Source organism: Culex pipiens, chromosome 3, assembly GCF_016801865.2.
Source record: "Culex pipiens pallens isolate TS chromosome 3, TS_CPP_V2, whole genome shotgun sequence".
Classification (NCBI taxonomy): domain Eukaryota; kingdom Metazoa; phylum Arthropoda; class Insecta; order Diptera; family Culicidae; genus Culex; species Culex pipiens.
The window spans coordinates 178,310,452-178,330,226 of record NC_068939.1 but is presented as its reverse complement, the minus strand read 5'-3'; the positions used below and the strand labels follow the sequence as shown (position 1 = coordinate 178,330,226).

The 19,775-nt window shown below is 33.0% G+C and overlaps 1 protein-coding gene across 2 annotated transcripts in view; it reads right to left on the bottom strand.

Annotated features, from left to right (window-relative positions):
• The window catches only part of LOC120432344 (dipeptidase 1), a 437,109-nt gene that overhangs the window by 5,895 nt on the left and 411,439 nt on the right, over positions 1 to 19,775 (bottom strand). For both annotated transcript variants that reach the window (XM_039597533.2, XM_039597532.2), the window contains 3 exons: positions 14,830 to 15,227; positions 13,973 to 14,057; positions 2,196 to 2,271 (listed from right to left, as the gene is read on the bottom strand). In XM_039597533.2, the coding sequence (XP_039453467.1) occupies positions 2,196 to 2,271; positions 13,973 to 14,057; positions 14,830 to 15,227 (559 nt within the window). The remainder of the gene's footprint in view (positions 1 to 2,195; positions 2,272 to 13,972; positions 14,058 to 14,829; positions 15,228 to 19,775) is intronic.

Sequence of the window (19,775 nt, the reverse complement as noted above, 5' to 3'; positions counted from 1 at the left end):
ATTTATTGAAAAAATGGGGGTAGGTTGCAATCAACAATACGAAAAATGCAGACTTTCGATAAATTGATTTCTTTTTGGTGAAAAAACATAATTCAAAAATAAGAAATGGCTTTTAAACTTTTTTCAAATTATCATCAATACTTTGCTTTACCGAAGAAACCAAATCAATCAGAAAATCCCTCCAATAGAAAAAGATTTTTTGTACCATTTTGGTATAAAAAGCTGCAAATATTTATGGAGCCTTGTATGACTAAATCAATGATGCAAAATAGCGGATTGAAATACAGCTATAAAAAGCGTTATGAACCATTAAATAGTTTATAGTAAAGGTACTTTTATCAGATAATTTCTTTATCAAAGCTCCTAGCTAAATCAAAGAAATAGAACTTTCAAAAATTCTGCAAAACGTTTGCAATGAGAAAATTATTTCAAGCTTTCTGGCATTTGCGTAATGTTTACTTGAAATATTTTTTTCTAAGTCTTCAGACTAATGCTCTTTAATATCAAATTTTTGTCTTCCCTCCACTTATTTTTTTTTAATAAAAATCAAAAAGAAAATTACAATTACAAATATAGACTTTTAAATCATTCAATTGCATCTCGATGAGAAAAGCGAATCAGAAAAGGCAGCTTTATGGCTTGCATTAAAAACAATTAGTTACAATTTGAGAGTATCAGAACCATAACGATTGGTGAGAGCATAGGTAAAATTAGGCAAAAAAATACAAGGCTTATTTTTGGAAATAGTGTAAAAATTTGTTAAGAGCAGGTTATGTTAGTTTGTTACACGAACAATGAGTTAATAAACTATTTTTAAAAATCTTGAATTTAACGAAAAGACTAAGTTCATTCCCACTTTCCCTTGACCTCGACTAGACGACTTATTTGATGAGGAACAAAAACTTTTAATAAAACTGGTCCTTGAAATTTTCTTGGGTTTTGAAAGATAGATTTAAAATTTATGTTTAGTTTTTTTTTAATTTATTGAAACACTTTCTAAATTAATAGAAGTTTAGTTTAACAAACTCTATGGAATGTGATTCAGGTAAGACAAAAAAAAATTATCGTATTTTTGAACCCTGAATTGGCTGAATGAATTTTACAAATAAATGTTTTAAAATAAAAAAAAGATTGTATAGAATTAGATAAAGCACATGAACACTATTTGAAATTCTAGTCTTGTCTCCCCTCCACTCATGTGCACAGCAAAAATTGTGTAAATTTTAAGGCTGTAATTTTGGAAGGTTAATTATTACCTCTTTTATGATGTAATTTTACTTCCATTCAGACTGAAAAATGACATTACACCTGAAGAGTGGTAAAATTAGATGTGGCTTTCTAGATGTAATATTATCATGATTTTTTATTACTGTGTGGAAAATTGTTCAAAAAAAAAAAAAAACATTTTTTGTGGGACCTGGACAATCGCAAATCCCCCCTTGCCTCTGTGTTCTCTTGTTGAAATTCTCAAAAAAAACAATAAATTATGAGATGATTTTTTTGTTATAACTGAACACTTGCTGGTTATTGCAAATCTAAAAATTTACATTTAACTTGTCAATAAAACAAATTATGGTAATATTACATCTGGGAAAGAGTACATCTTTTATTTCAGAAAAAATATGTGACTTTACCCCTGAAAAAGTGTAACTTTACCTCAGAAAATGAATAATTTTACCTCATTTCTGGTGTAATGTCACATTTTCAGTCTAAATTGAGGTAACATCATATTCAATCTTCCAAAATTACACCTTCCCAATTTAGACAATTTGTTTTGCTAATTTTGAGTACGCCATAAGATGTGTTGTCTATTTTTACATAAAAGTTCCTGCAAATTATTGAAAACACGTTTCTTTGAAAGTTCAAAAATTAAAAGGGTCGAACCGCCCTTCCATTTAGAGATATCGAAAAAGGGCCAAAATTTCACGCAAAACAACAATTGTCTATTTAACTAACATAACATATTTTAACTAACGTTCAGTAGCTAATGTATAATAAATCTTCAATTTAATTCAAGTATAAATAGCAAAAATGGAAATGGGCCAATATCTTTTATAAAAAAAGTCTATGCTGCTAATTTTAAATGTTATAATTTATTTAATTTGCTGGCTGGATTTTTTGGCTTTGGGTAAAGTTTTGTTTTATTTTTTAAAATATTTCCTTGTCTATTAGCATCAAATCCAACTCATACTTACAGATTAACGCCATCGTACCCGGCACCGATCCCGACGTGGTCCACACCGGCTACGTCCCGGATATGATTAATGTGCGCTGGGGGTTGCATGAAGGAGAGGTGGTTTCCGGCGATGACGTTACGTTACACGACATTTGCGCCAACACCAACGCCGAGAGGGAGAAAAACAGAGAACAGGTAATTTAATTAAAAATGGACTTCTTAATTAAAACAATTTGTTAATAATGTAGTACAAGCAGCACCCTGGCCTGGGCCTGGGCGGCGTCCGTTCCCTTGGGCAGCATCACCGGTCATGGATGACGATGGTCAGAGCAGAGTGAATATTGGCAAGGAAATTTTTACCTTTTTGTTTTTTTTTTTTTTTTTGGTGGTCGGAAATTGGCGGAAAAACAACAAAATTTGACCACAATTTGGTGGTTTCCAGAAGGAAATAGCTAGATGTTATCAGAATGAATCGTTTTGACAAGCCACTAGGGGGCGTTAATTAAAAGTTTGTTTTGCAAACAAACTCAGGAGGCCAAATTGTTGCGTTTTTTTTTCTTTCTGGGAACGTTATCGAGAACATCATTTTTTTAATATTTAACCTAATCGTTAATAATGGAGGCTTTTCTACTGAAAATTTTCTATCGATAATCTCCTTACAATTGATCACAGTCACTTTTCAAGCAAAATACCAAACAAAACTCCTCCCTCCACTTTCCGACGGTAAATTTGCTTTCAATACCAGAAAGTCACTCTCCAATCCATTGCGGATCAGCGAAATCACTTTGGCTAACAAAGGCTTTATCATCATCCGGGCCCGGGGAAAGCGCTTTCATCGCCGAACGTGCCTCCGAAGCTCGGTGATGATCTCCAACAGGCTGCAGCAGCAGGCAGCATCCCAGCACAGACACCGTAATTGCAAAGTCACGATAGTAATCAATTTCGTCGTCGTCGTCGAAGCTGCTGCTGCCATTTTCCTGATACTTTTTTTTCTGCACACTTTTCCTTTTTGGCGCAGGGCTTTTAGCGAAATCGAGCTTCACTTGGCTTCTGTCATTCGATGGGCTTAAGGATGGTGCCACCATCACCGCCATGAATCCCAGCCCCGGGAAGGGAAAGAGTTCGAGGTCGACGTGGGTGCGTTTGTTTAGACTACGGAAGCGAAGGACAGGGTCGGAGTTTTAAGGTTTTAATATGACATAAAATAACAGAATGTGCACGAGAAAACGACATTTTTATTACAACTCACAGTAAATAGGATGAACAAGCTGATCTCAACCAAAAAAAAGGTTAATTATGGTAATGTGTATCACTCAACTTATAATTATGAAAAGTTTGATGATTAAAAACTATCTCTTTCTCGATGTAATTTTACCACTATTTTTGTGGAATAAGTAATTTAACGAAAAAAAAATAGTTCACACCTTTTTTTCAAGGAGATCAGAAAATTTATCTTATAAGTTTTTTGAAATTGAAAGTCGAACCATTAGTTTCTGGAATTTGAAAAACGATCACTTTTTGGGAGACACTTATATTTGAGTTTCTACACAGGAATCTCCAATCTTCATTGTTTTTAAAACGAATCAATACATAATTTTCTAAACTATATACAGTCCAGATTCGATTCTCCGAAGGCCTCGGAAAAATTTCACTTTGGATAATCGAAACTTCGATTACGAAAATGCTAAAGTGATTTACATTTTTTAAATCCAAGATGGCGGCCAATATATCGGTGACGAAATATTGAAAAATTGATTAATAAGCAATTTGACTAAAATGGGGTCGCAGAACTCGAATTTGACGTTTAAAACGAGAAAAAGAAAAAAAAACAAAAACAAAAATTGTTCGTGATTTGATTATCCGAAGTCCCATATAAACCTTCGGATAATCAAACTTCGGACAATCGAGATAATCGAATAATCGAGTCTGGACTGCATTGAAAAAAAAAAACACTGAGAAAAACTAAAATCAAACTTTTCTTTTGAAAAGGTCGTCGAATGGATGATTTTTCGAATCTCATAATTCAGACCAAATAATAAAATCTTAAAAAATATTTTTATTTAAATTCCGAGGACATTTTTCCAACATTGAAGAACGGATTTCGTCAATTGAAAATTACGGACTTTTTAGGTACTATTTCGAATTCTATGTGAGGCTGTATCTCAGTAACTTATTGTCCGATTTTTTATGCTCATTAAGAAATGTGTTGGGAATTGTCTCAGCTTTTCAAATAATAATATTGAATGGGTGCATTTCTTTCAAGAACGAATACCATATTTTCTCGAAAATGCAAAAAAAATATTATTTGCAATCTGGGTATCGAACAATTTGAAATTTTGCATGCATTTTTTTGCAATATGGGTATCAAACGCAGCCAAATTTTACCTGCTCTTTCATTCAAAATTTGAAGTTTAAATACATGCAAAATTTCGAATCGTTTGATAGCCGTATTACGAATTATAAAAAATGTATATTTTCGAGAAAATATGGTACTTTGTGACAAATTTATTATTGCTTGCTTACTTTTTCAAAAGGTCCTATGTACATAGGAAACCCATGGCGCATGGGTTGTTTTGAAAAAGTAATCTAGATTGCATTCAAAAAACTCTTAAACAGTGAAAATCAAGACCAAATTTCGAATCGTTTGATGCCCATATTTCGAATTATAAAAAATTGTGTTTTTTCGAGAAAATATGTTTTTTTTTTGTGAAAATTTTAGTATTTTATTCAAAAATTCTTAAAACATGCAAAGTTTTGAATCGTTTGATACCCATATTGCAAATCATAAAAATTGGTGTATTTTTGGAAAAAAAATGTATTTTGTGAAAATTTAAATATTGCCAATAAAATAAATTAGTTTAAATACATGCGAAATTTCGAAACGTTTGATGTCCATACTGCGAATTATAAAAAATGAGTTTTTTCGAGAAAATATGGTATTTTGTGAAAATTTTAGTATTTCATTCAAAAAACTCTATAACAGTGCAAATGCATGAAAATTTCGATTTGTTTGATACCAATATTGCGAATTATGAAAAAAATAGTATTTTTGAGAAAACATGGTATTTTGTGAAAATTTGAGAATTTCATTCAAAAAACTTTAAAACAGTGAAAATGCATGAAAAATTTCGAGTCGTTTGATACCCATATTGCGAATCATAAAAAATTGAGTATTTTCGAGAAAATACGGTATTTCGTGGAAATGGTAGTATTTCATACAAAAAATTATAAAACAGTTAAAATACATGCACAATTTCAAATCGTTTGAAACCTATATTGTGAGATATAAAAAATTTAGTACTTTCAAAAAATACGATATTTTGTGGTTTTTTTTTGAAGTATTTATACTTTGAAACTTACCATAGGGTGGTTCAAAAAATGGTTATTTTCGTAATTTTTCACAAAAACTTTTTTTTTTCAAAAAATCATATCCCCGCGTAATTTCATCCGATTTTAGCTGTCTTAGACGCAAAAGAAAAGTGATTAGCGACATTACAACAAAAAAGTGGTAACATTACACATTTTCAGAGGTAAAATTACACATTTTTTCTGACATAAAAGATGTACCCCTTCCCAGATGTAATTCTACCATGATTTTTTTTCTCTGTGCAAAACTGAAATTCCAGTGTTGCCTTTGTGGTAATCCACAATTACTTGCCAGGGTCTAGTTGGAAACCCTTGACAAAAGCCTTTTTAGTTTAGTAAACTGTTTTAAGTTCATTACATTAAATAAATCGATTAAACTCTTTTACTGTAACTATAATTTTCAATTCATTTTCCCATTGTCACATCCCAGGAAAAGGTTGTTAACAGAATTTTAAAAAAGCTTAAAAATCAAGGTTATTGTGTCAGGAAACCAATTGATTAATTTATAGAAAAAAAAACTCATTTTATTAATTCTATAAAATCTTCTTCTAAGAGGACTTAGCTAGATCTAGATATACCTTCACGTATACATATCGACTCAAAGTCATTTTCTGAGCAAATGCCTGTGGGGATGTGTGTAAATAATTAGACATGTTTTTCACACGATTATCTCAGAAATGGCTAAATGGATTTTTTCCGGGTTAGCTCGATTTGGTCCGTTCTGGGGTAAAGAATTTTTAAAGTTATGCTAGATTTTTGAAAATAAAAAAAGGGAGAACATTGCAAAAGATTCGGTTGATGAGGTATTCCGGATATATCACCACATTGCATTTTGAGATGATTCTTCAAATTTCCAATAGGTGGCAGCTCAAAGCTCGTAAGCCTGAGCTTTCATGGTAGCAACGTAAATAACGATTTTATAGCAAAAAAAAAAAAAAAAATGCAAAGCAATCCACTTTAACGACCGGGTCTTTTGTGGGCTCTGTTGCAAGTTTCTGCTCATTTTTAGGCGTCCAGCGCCAAGTAAATTTATTTTGTGTTATTGCTTTGCTATTCAAATAAAAAGAAAAGCAGTTGCAATTACAATTTTAACAATGGGTAATTCTCCGCCAACTCACACAGCAGTTGCCTCGACCCCTCTTCGATTTGCGTGAAACTTTGTCCTAAGGGGTAACTTTTGTCCTTGATTACGAATCCGAGGTCCGTTTTTTGATATCTCGTGACGGAGGGGCGGTACGACCCCTTCCATTTTTGAGCATGCGAAAAATGAGGTGTTTTTCAATAATTTGCAGCCTGAAACGGTGATGAGATAGAAATTTGGTGTCAAAGGGACTTTTATGTAAAATTAGACGCCCGATTTGATGGCGTACTCAAAATTCCGAAAAAAAGTATTTTTCATCGAAAAAAACACAAATTTTTTTTTTAAAATTCTTTCATTTTCCGTTGCTTGACTGTAAAAATTTTTAGAACATGTCATTTTATGGGAAATTTAATGTGCTTTTCGAATCTATATTGACCCAGAAGGGTCATTTTTTCATTTAGAACAAAATTTTTGATATATATTGATATATAGATATAAGAGGTTTGCTTATAAACATCACGAGTTATCGTGATTTTACGATTTTTTTTTTTTTTTTGAAAAAGTTGGTCGTCATCGATCATGGCCGTTCATGGTCACCCGCGACAGACACGGACGACGAAACAAATAGAAGCGCAAAAAGTAACTTTTTTTTTTCGTAAAATCGCGATAACTCGTGATGTTTATAAGCAAACCCCTTATGTCTATATATCAAAATTTTTGTTATTTGTAGAACATTATTATACTCTTAAAAATAATCCTGCAAAGTTAGAAAAAACACGAAATTTTAAAATGAAAAATTTTGTTCTAAATGAAGAAATTACCCTTCTGGGTCAATGTAGATTCGTAAAGCACATTAAATTTTCCATAAAATGACATGTTCCAAAAAAATTTACAGTCGAGTAACGGAAAATGGGAGAATTTTTAAAACTTTTTTAGTGTTTTTTTCGATGAAAAATACGTTTTTTCGGAATTCTGAGTATGCCATCAAATCGGGCGTCTAATTTTACATAAAAGTCCCTTTGACACCAAATTTCTATCTCATCACCGTTTCAGGCTGCAAATTATTGAAAAACACCTCTTTTTTCGCATGTTCAAAAATGGAAGGGGTCGTACCGGCCCTCCGTCACGAGATATCAAAAAACGGACCTCGGATTCGTGATCAGGGACAAAAGTTACCCCTTAGGACAAAGTTTCACGCAAATCGAAGAGGGGTCGGGGCAACTTTTCCCGATTTCGTGTGAGTTGGTAGAGAATTACCCATCGCGAATTATAAAAAATGAGTATTTTCGAGAAAATATGGTATTTTGTGAAAATTTGAGAATTTCATTCAAAAATCTTTGAAACAGTGAAAATGCATGAATTTGATTTATAAAAAATTGAGTATTTTCGAGAAAATATGGTATTTTGTGAAAATTTAAGAATTTCATTCAAAAATCTTTAAAACAGTGAAAATGCATGAAAAATTTCGAGTCGTGTAATACCCATGCTACGAATTACAAAAAGTTAAGTATTTTCGAGAAAATACGGTATGTCGTGGAAATTTTATTATTTCATTCAAAAAACTATAAAGCAGTTAAAATACATGCAAAATTTCAAATCGCTTGATACCTATATTGTGAGTTAAAAAAAATTGAGTACTTAGTACGATATTTTGTGGACTTTTTGAAGTATTTATTCTTTGAAATTACAATATTATCTACTAAAATGAAGCTTGAAAATTCCACATATTATTATATTATCAATTTAGAAATATATTAAATATTAGTTATCGCTCGTTATCGCCGATAGCATCATACAGCTATTTCATTTAAAAAGAGCCTAAACCGAAAAAAAAGTTCTCCGGTCTGAGTCAAAATTTTTCTGGGCGTTCCTTGGCCAAAATAATTAGACTCGTATTTTTTTGTTCGGCCATTAGGGTGACCTACATCGTTCTTGGGTGGTTCAAAAAATGGTTATTTTCGTAGTTTTTCACAAAAACTATTTTTTTCAGAAAATCATATCTCCGCGTAATTTCATCCAATTTTAGCTGTCTTAGACGCAAAAGAAAGGTGATTAGCGACAGTACAACAGAAAAGTGGTAACATTACACATTTTCAGAGGTAAAATTACACATTTTTTCTGACATAAAAGATGTACCCCTTCCCAGATGTAATTTTACCATGATTTTTTTTCTATGTGCAAAACTGAAATTCCAGTGTTGCCTTTGTGGTAATCAACAATTACTTGCCAGGGTCTAGTTGGAAACCCTTGACAAAAGCCTTTTTAGTTTAGTAAACTGTTTTAAGTTTATTACATTCGCTTCATAAAAAATAAATCGATCAATCTCTTTTACTGTAACTATAATTTTCATTTCATTTTCCCATTTTCCCATCCCAGGCAAAGGCTGATAACAGAATTTTAAAATATCTTAAAGATCAAGGTTATTGTGTCAGGAAACAAATTTATTCATTTATAAAAAAATTTCATTTTTTTAATTCTAAACGATAAGAGGACTTACCATAGCTATATTTTTTTTCAAAATAAAAATATACATTGTAGAAAATTCTTTATTGAATGTGCGTCCTATTTTATTGTTTTGCTTATTCAAATAAGTAACAATAGCAGTTGTAATTACAATTTTAATATTTTAGCTTTAGGTTCTATTATTATAATATACTGTTGCACATGAAACCTGCACCACAAACGTTTCTACCAACCTACTGAAATAAACGCAAGGCTGCACAAACTGCACTAATTTGTATTCAAACTATTTACAAAACTCCCGCACCATAAACATGATTAACGCTCCAACAAACTTTAAGTTCAGTAATTTTCCCTCGAAAATCTTCTCAGTTCAACTCTGTTCTCGGTACACTCTGAAAAGAAAACCAGATAACCCGGCAGCGCTTTCCACCAACCACCACCCCAACCCCTTCGGCAAAATTCACAGCATCAAAGCGCTGCTGTGGGTGTTGGTACTTTTTTTTCTCTCTGAGTGGATTGGTTTGCAATTAATCTTCGCTCGCATTTTGCAACTAATTTCGATGCGGGCGCTTCTTCTTTCAAAGCTTTCGAATGGCGAGAAAAGCGTGCCGTTTTTGGCTCTGAAAAGTGGGATAAAATTTTCCCCTGTGCGCGCGAACAACCTTTGACTGCTCAAACAAGGTAGCGTTTTGGAAATTCTCGGAAGACCCCGCCCATTCAAGGGTTATCGGAAGTGAAAATCGTAAAAACGCACGATTTAAGATCAAACGCCGGCGTCAGAGTCGTTGGTCGTTTGATTTACATTCTGCACTCTTTTTTCTGTTTTTTCCCAAAATGGAATGGAAAGTCGTAGACAGAATTACCCCTTTTTCCCGAAAAGAGTGCTCGAAGCAAGACGAGCTGGGGAGTCCGCGTGCAAAAAAGTGCCAATCATGGTAATTTATTTGAGTATTCCTTTTCAAGCTTTCGCATCGATGCTTGCGGGAGCGCCCCACCCCGGTTTAAAGCTTGCAGTTGAGCGTGGGTGGAGGTTGGATTGAACGGAATATAATTACTTCAACCGCGGTGGATGGGATGGAAAGTTTTATTGAAATTCATTAGCTTTAAGGGTTTGTTGTGGGTGGGGTTCAATGAGGCATACAGTGGGCATTTCGCTTATGTTTTTGATTATTTTTACAGTTATTGCGAATTAAATTTGAACTGTTGTTTTTAAGCAACTGGGGTTCCAAAAAGCAGCAAAACTGGATTTTTCTAAACCATTAAAATCTTTTAAAAATAAATTTACACGTTGATGAATATTTTAATCGTTAGAAATACTGTGTACAATAGAATGTGCTAATTTATTTATTTGTATATTTTTACTATTATTTGCTTTTCCATGGAAATCAAAAAAGGAAGTTGATTGCTAAACTTAATAAAAACTTTTTCTCGTGCAATTTCCATAATTAGAAGATTTATGTTTTGGCTCCTTGATCAACATTTCATAAAAGTCATTCCGATGTTTCGCTACAATTTCGCATTTTTCTATTTTTTTAAAATGAATCTTTGTCTGTGTCAAAAGAAGAAATTTTGCTTAATCCCTTTCATACCAGGCTTTGCAAGCTGTTCATACAAAAAAGGCATGTAAATATTCAAAAATATGTGTCTTGATTTACCATTGATTTTTTCTTGTTTTTTTTACATGTCTTAGGCTACTCAAAAGATAGTTTTTACGCTTGAGTTTATAATGGTGAAAATCTGGTACACGTGATTTTTTTTAATTGTGATAAAATCGAAATTTAAGGCATTTAAAGGTTCAGTTTTCGATAAGAATTCCAAATTTAAAAATGCTTCATGAAAGAATAGCTCTCCTAAAAAATAGGACAAAGCGCTTAAAACAAATCTTGAAACTTAAAATATCAGACCTTGTTGATCGGATTTATGATTGCTAAGATTTTTTCGGAAACTATTAATTTTTTTGTTTTAAAGAGAAACCTTCAAGTTTTTTTTGCTTTTTTCTTAAAATAATATAAATTTTAGCGCACCTTGTAAGGGCCCTAAAATACCTTTAAAAAAATCGAAAATTCAAAAATACTGATTTTGGATTGCTATAATTTGATGAAAGAACCAATTTTGTTTAAGGGTTTAAGGGTACCAAAAAATGCATTTATTGCGACTGTTTTGTGCCCTTTTCAAAAACTAGTCCAAATTTTCGGCTTTAATGTTTGTAAAAATAATTAATTTTGTCTAAACTCGTCACAATTTACAAAATCGTGTAGTAGTTTTTAAAATATACATTTGAAATATAGTATCATATAGTATTTATGGTGCAAATGCACCATATTCATGAAAAAATTCCTTCGTGGTTCTCACGATTACGAGAATTGATTTTTTTCTATGCAAAATTTTCACAAAACTACATGTTTTCGAAAAATAACTCTCAAAATTTCAGTTTTTTACAATAAAACGAACGGAAGTTTTTCATGCATTTCGAAAATTGTAACAATTATTTATAAATACTCAAATTATTCTCAAAACCATGTATTTTTGAAAAATTGCTCAAAATTCCATTTTTACACAATATGGGTATCAAATGATCGAGATATTTCAAAAAATTTTAAAGCTATAGATTTTTTTTTTGAAAATGCACAAATTTTTCACAAAACTTCTGTTATTCTTTAAAATACTCAGCGTTTCAGTTTTTTTCAATATGGCTATTAAATAATTGGGATTATTTCATTCATTTCGAAAGTTGTAACTTTTTTTTTAAATTCTCAAATTTTTCACAAAACTTCGCATTTTCGAAAAAATGCTCAAAATTTCCGTTTTTCCCAATATGGGTATCAAATGATCGAGATATTGTTATAAATTTCGAAAGCTATAACATTTTGTTTTGAAAATACTCAATATTTTTACAAAACTACGTTTGCTTTAAAAACAATTATTGCATTTGAAATGTTTGAAAAATTCCGATGAAATTTGGGGTGCTTATTTTCGAAAATACGTAGTTTTGTGAAAATTTAGAGTATTTTTATAAAAGGTTGTTATTACATTCGAAATGTATGAAAAAATCCGATCATTTTATTCCCGTATTGCGAAAATCTGAAATTTTGAGTTTTTTTTCGAAAATACGTAGTTTTATGAAAATTATGATTTTTTTGAAATGCTGTTTTAACATTCCAAATGTATGATAAAGTCCCGATTATTTGATTACCATATTGCAAAATACTAAAGTTTTGAGTATATTTTTGGAAACACGTAGTTTTGTAAAATCATTGAGTGTATTCAAAAAATGATGTTACCACATTCGAAATGTACGAAAAAATTCCAATCATTTGAAACCAATTTTGCAAAGAAATAAAATTACGAGTATTTTTTTCGAAAATACGTAGTTTCGTCAAAATTTTCATAATTTAAAAAAATGTCGTTATTACATTCCAAATGTATGAAAAAGTCCCGATGATTTGATTCCCATATTGCAAAATACTGAAGTTTTGAGTATTTTTTCGAAAATGTGTAGTTTTGTGAAAATATTGAGTATATTCAAAAAATGGTTATATTTCATTCGAATTTTTTTAGAAAAATAACAATCACTTGATATCAATATTGCAAAAAAAAAAAATCAAATGTTGAGTATTTTTTCAAAAACACTAAATTTAAGTAGTTTTGTGAAAATTTACAATATTTTCAAAAAAATTGTAACACATTTGAAATGTTTGACAAAAAAACGACCATTTCATACCCATATTGTAACAAAAAATATTTTTGGGTTTTTAGAGTAAAAAATTGCACTTTCAAAATACACGAAAAATACTTATATTTTGGTTAAAATTATCATGTAGCTATAATTACAATGGATAGCTGCCATCATCCCGAATTCAAAACACTTTTTTGATGTTTGCATGATTTTTCATTCGGTTATAGCCAATGTCTCCCATATAGTCAAAATCCCAAAAGCTCTGTGCTTCAGTTATGCACGCCTCGGTTTTGCATCCCCCATATGCGGCGCTAAATCGAGGCATGACTGTAATTTAGAAAATCTTTTAAAAAAAATCATTTTGTGGTTTTATCAGGAAAAAATAATTCTTCAAATTTCAAATTCCATTTTTTTTACAATTGGACCAATTATTTCCAAAATAAATTTAAGCTTATAATTAAAGTCCTGAAATTTTAGTTTAAAATTTTAGACTTCAATTAACATTTATTGGATGTTGAGTTTTGAGTTGCTGTTCACGAGTGGGTTTGTATTATTAATTTGAATCACGTTCTTCGTAATACAAAGAAAAGATGTGATCCGTATTCGTTCTATTAAATATGTAAGTCTACCATATTTGATTAGGCCATGGGACCCTATGAAAAATTATCTATTTCAAACGTTCTGCAGAAAATATATTTTCACATCAAGGTGTTCTGAAAACTTATGAAAGTTGTGAAATGTAAATAATAGTTATTAATATGATCTAAAAATTTCTTCAAATAATATTTTCGAATAATCAAAAAAGGAATAATAATCTAATCTAAACGTTGACGAAGTCTGGAAGGTTATCCGTTCGCTCATCCGATGTCCGTTCGAAGGCAACTATACTGCTGTCCGCAGCATTTTCTAGGTCATACAACCGGCCATTGAAGCTAAAGGGAAAACTTTTGTTGTTTGTAGACTACTGTAGTGGTTGGCGACTTTGAAATACAGTTATTTTCTAAAGATTTATTAACTTCAATGAAGATTATGATCGAGCATGAGTCCTGATAGATTCATGTCAACATCACCCCATTCGACGGTACCCATCATAACCGAGAGAGAGAAAGAGCGGCAACCAAGCCACAAGACGCAGGAAGTCGACCGAAGGGAACGTTGCTGATGCTTCGTTGCGGCGCAGCCAGGAGAATTTAATATAAATTAAACTTACCGACAACATCCTTGAGGGTTGCCTTCTCGCCACAACTAACGAAATGTGGGTAGAATGCAACCATCACCAGACCACCGTTGGCCGACTGTGGTGGGTTGGTTGGTGTGTCCGGCATCAGCAAAAGTGGCCAGCAAGTTGTGGTCGTCCAGCAGCAGCCAGGGCAGGTCAGGTCATCGTTGATCCCCATGTGTGACCAAGAGTAGCGTCGTCGTCGCCGGTCAAGTTGTTGTCGTTGTTGAGCCAATGTTGATTCAGTCCCACGTGGGTTGGGGTGCGGTGTGTTGACAAGGAAGTAGCAGTAGGAGAAGAAGAAGAAGAGGCAAAATACCATTTAGCATTAATTTCGAAGCTTCGGACAACTCTCCGCATGGAAGACACCCCGGTTTTGCGGTAACAGTTGGACGACCGACGACGACCGGAAAGATAGAGAGGTCTCGTCCGGTGTATATCGTTCCGATTGGGGGTCTCCCCCCCCGTTCCGGACCGGGGTGAAAAATGCCAGCGGAATTTAATTAGTTTGCCTTCGGTTGATAATGTCAAAGCTCGCATCCCGGCGCTGATGCTGAGGGGAAATTTTCATCAAATTATGCTAATTGGTTGCTGTTCAAACAGCACGCGGTGAAAATTATGATATGAACTCTCCCCCGACTGTTGCGGTGGCGGTGGGGCCATTTCATCTCTGGGTGCAGTGAGCAAACAACAATTTTGACCCGCGACCCGTTTGATGTTGATCGGAAGAGGATCCGACTGTCGCCCAATAACAGCAACAGCTTGAAGTTGATGAAAATGTTTGAAATTTGAAAATGTGTGTTTGTACAGATGGCAAATTAACAAATTTGAATTTAAGATAAACTCACCAATCGTTTCAGCACGTGGTCGGGCACGTTCCGCGAGCTGTTGCAGATGGCGTGGGCCGACGAGTGCGAGAAGATGACCGGCGCCTTGGAGGTGGCCAACGCGTCCAGCATCGTGGGCACCGACACGTGCGACAGGTCCACGATCATCCCGAGCCGGTTCATCTCGGTGACCACCAGCGTGCCAAAGTGGGACAGGCCGCCGATGTGGGGCACCCGGCCCGGTTCATCAACTTTGCAGCAGTCCGCCCACGGCGTGTTGCACGTGTGCGTTAGGGTGAGATAGCGCGCACCCAGCTGGTAGAAGGTCCGCAGCACGCCGAGGCTGGTGCCGATCGAGTGGCCGCCCTCGATGCCGATCAGGCTGGCCAGCTTGCCGGAGCGGTGGCTCTCCTCGATGCCTGTGGGAGGGACGATGGGAATTATTGAACTATGAGAAAAATTGTTTTACCTATAATTTTCAAAATAATGTCCCTCAATTTTTTGAAAGTACTGACAAAAAAATTAATCTTATCGAAGATAATCTTATCAACGATAATCCTATCGACGAAAATCTTATCGACGATAATCTTAACGACGATAATCTTAACGACGATAATCTTAACGACGATAATCTAATCGACAGTGATCTTATCGAAGATAATCTTATCGATGACAATATTATCGACGATAATCTTAACGACGATAATTTTATCGACAATACCTTATCGACGATAATCTTATCGATGACAATTTATCGACGATAATCTTATCGACGATAAATTTAATGACGATAATCTTATCGACGATATTCTTATCGAAGGTAATCTTATCGACGATAATCTTATCGATGACAATCTTATCGACGACAATCTTATCAACGATAACGGACGAGAACTTATTTTAAAATCTTTCTTGAATTGAATTAATCTATCAATATCATGTTAAATTCCTCACAGTTTCACCATGAAAATATTTTTTGATAACGTAGTTTTAAAACATACATACATGAAAAAATTACAAAATATTGCATTTTTCGAAATAACCCAAATTCATTTGCAATATGGGTATCAAACGATTCGAAACTTTGAATTTATTTTCACCGTTGAAAAAATAAACTATTTTTTTTATAAAATAACGTATTCTTTCGAAAATACTCAAATTTTCATAATTTGCAATATGAGAAGCAAACGATTCAAAATTTTGGATGCATTTTCACTGTTTTAAATTTCTCTTAAGAAATACCATTATTTTCACAAAATACCGTTTTTTTGTAGAAAATACTAAAAAATTTATAATTTTTATAATCAGCCGATTTGAAATTTTGAACGTATTTTTACTGGTCATTTAAACAAAACACCGTTTTTATAACACTCAAATTTTCATTATTTTCAATATGGTTCTCAAAAGATCCTAAATTTTGCATCCATTTTCACTGTTTAAGAGTCTTTTTTAAAAGAAATCGTTTGATACCGAGTTAAGAATATTTGGGAATGTTTTTCCGAAAATTTTTGTCCCTGATTTTTCAGACCAATTTTGAAAGGGGGACGACATTGACTTTGAAAAATATTTGCAACGGCCGTATTATTTTTATTTTATTTTTAATTTCAGAATTTTTAAACAATAAATTAAGTTTTGTAATAAAATACATTTCGAATGTAATATTTTTAAAATACTTAAAATTTTCACAAAACTACGTATTTTTGAAAAAAATAATATTTAAATTTTACTTTTTTTAACAGTATGGGTATTTAACGATGGAGATTTTTCCAAACATTTAAAAAGTCATAATACAATTTCTTGAAAACATTGAAAAAAACTACGTATTTTTGAAAAAAAAAAAAATCTCAAATTTATTTTTTTTCCATAATATGGGTATTGGATAATCAGAATTTTTTATACATTTCGATTGTAATAAAAACATTTTTAAAAAATACGTTAAAAATTCAGAAAACTAGGTATTTTTGAAAAATTACCCATAGTTCCAGTATTTTTTTAATATGGGTATCATATAATTGGGATTTTTTTTATAAATTTCAAATGTAACATTTTTTTTGAAAATGCTCAAAATTTTCACGAAACCAGATCTTTAAAAAAACACTCATAATTTTAGTTTTTTACAATTTGGGTATCAACCGATCGGGATTTATGCATGCATTTCGAAAATTGTTAATTTTTTTTTGAAAGTACTAAAATTTTTCCCAAAACTCCTTTTTTTTTAAAAAAAAAGTGCTCCAAATTTTAGTGTTATTTTTTTTAAGTTTCGAAATCTGCTATTTTGAGTGCTTTTTTTCGAAAATAAGTAGTTTGGTGATTTTTTTTTGTATTTTCAAAAACAACAAAAAAGCAAAAAAAAATGAAATAGCATGCCTTAACAGTTAAATAAAAAAAGTGCTTTCAAGTGCATTTTACACCTGCTCAGTAGTTTTGAAATCACAAGTTTTATACAAATATCCAAGTATTGAAAAGATTCGCCGAAAAAAAAAACTTTTTGCGGTGCTGAACATTGGAATTCCACAAAAAATAAAATATTTTTTATCGGTTTCAGACATGCTAAATAGTGCGTCATCCATAAAGTATGTCACGCTCTAGGGGGGGAGGGGGGTCTGAGAAAGTTTGACAAAGGGGGGGGGGGGAGGAGGGGTGGTAAATTCATAACTGCACACACAATATTTGCACACTGAAAATCATACCACTTCTCCCCCCCGCTCGCCAAGAGTGGTGCGTGTCTCGACTGAGCTTTGACATAAATTTAGAAAAATATTTGCAACGGCCTGTAAATTTTATTTTATCTTTCATTTCAGTATTTTTAAACAAATAATGATTTGTTACGTATTTTTGTAAAAAAATATATTAAAATTTTAATTTTTTTAACAGCATAGGTATCAAAAGATTTGATTTTTTTCAATCATTTCAAGAGTCATAACACAATTTTTCACAAAACTACATATTTTTGAATTTTTTTTCAAAATTTAAGTTTTTTGCAATATAGTTATCAAATAATCGGATTTTTTTTATACATTTCGAGTTCAATAAAAACATTTTTTGAAATACTTTAAAAATTTACAAAACTACGTATTTTTGGAAAACCCAATGTTTCAGTTTTTTTCAATTTAAGTATCATATGGTTGGAATTTTTGTATACAATTCGAATAAAGCATATATTTTTTAAAAATACTAAACATTTTCACGTAACTTTAAATCTCGAAAAAAAAAACAATCATAATTTTAGTTTTTGCCTTTCTTACTAAAGAAAGGTATAGTTTTACAATTTGGATATCAACCGATTGGGATTTTTTCATACATTTCAAAAGTTGTTAAACCATTTTTTGAAAATATTAAATTCATTCACAAAACTAAGTATTTTCGAAAAAAAATGCTCAAAATTTCTGTTTTTCACAATATGGGTATCAACTGATCGGGATTTATTCATATATTTCGAAAGTTGCGGAACATTTTTTTGAAAATACTCAAATTTTTTCACAGCGTGAGTATCAAATGATTGATTTTTTTTAAATAAATTTCTAAAACTGTAATTTTGAATGTTTCTTTTTCGAAAAAAATTGTGAAAATTTTGAGTATGTTCAAAAACAATTATTACAAACATTCGAATGTTTGACAAAACACGATCATTTGATACTCATATTGCAGAAACAAATATTTTAAGTTTTTTTAGAGTAAATAAGGCCGTTGCAAATATTTATGTGCAAATAATTTATGTCGCCCCCCCCCGTCAAAATTGGTTCAAAAAATCAGGGAAAAAAATATTAAAAAAAAACTTCAAAATTTTCAAGGAAACAGAAGTCTAAGCACTGAAAATAATTAGAAGTGTATTTTCCTGCGTTTAAAATCATATTTAGCATGTCTGATTTAATATATATTCAATTTTTGTGGAATTTAAATGTACAGCACCACAAAAAGGGTTTTTCTTCGTGGAAAAAAAATCTTTTTAATACCTGGATATTTTAAAAACTAATGTTTGCAACAACTGAGCAGGTGGAAAATGGATTTTCAAACACTTTTTTCGTTCAAATGTTGAGACCATGGCTTGTAATTTCAATTTTTACTTACTTACTTTACTTTTTTTTACTTTTCTTTACTTTTATTGGCGCTACACCATTAGCTTGGCCTGCTGCACGATTCTCCGCCAACAAGCTCGGTCCATGGCTGCATTTCTCCAATTTCGCGGCGCACCCACACTTTCTAAATCGCTCTCCACTTGGTCCACCCACCTCGCACGTTGCACCCCCCTACGTCTTGTTCCTACCGGCTCCGACACAAACACCAACTTCGCAGGATTGATCTTCTGGTTCCGTTGGCTCAAGTGGTCGGCTCGTTCCGGCATCCTTGCAACATGACCCGCCCACTGCAACCGTCCAGCCTTCGCGACTTTCCGGATGCTTGGTTCGTTGTAGAGTTGTGCAAGTTCGTAGTTCATTCTCCGCCGCCATCCGTCGTTCTCATATACGCCGCCAAAGATGGTCCTTAGCACTCGACGTTCGAAGACGCTTAGCGCTCGTAAGTCCTCTTCGAGCATTGTCCACGTCTCGTGCCCGTAGAGGACGACCGGTCTTATCAGCGACTTGTAGATGGAACACTTCGTATGTAGGGAGAATTTCCGGGACCTTAGGCTCTTGTGAAGACCGAAATAGGCACGACTTCCAGCGATGATGCGCCTCCGAATTTCCCTGCTGCAGCTGTTGTCCGACGTTACCAACGATCCGAGGTATACAAACTCCTCCACTACCTCGAATTCGTCCCCGTCGATTGTAACGCTTGGTCCAATGCGAGCCCTAAGGGACTCGGTTCCTCCTGCCAGCAGGTACTTTGTCTTCGCCACATTCACCCTTAGCCCAACCTTCTCTGCTTCCCGCTTCAAGTCGGTGTACGCATCCGCAACCGCCTTGAACGTTCTGCCAACAATGTCCATGTCGTCGGCGAAGCAGATGAACTGGTTGGACTTGCTGAAG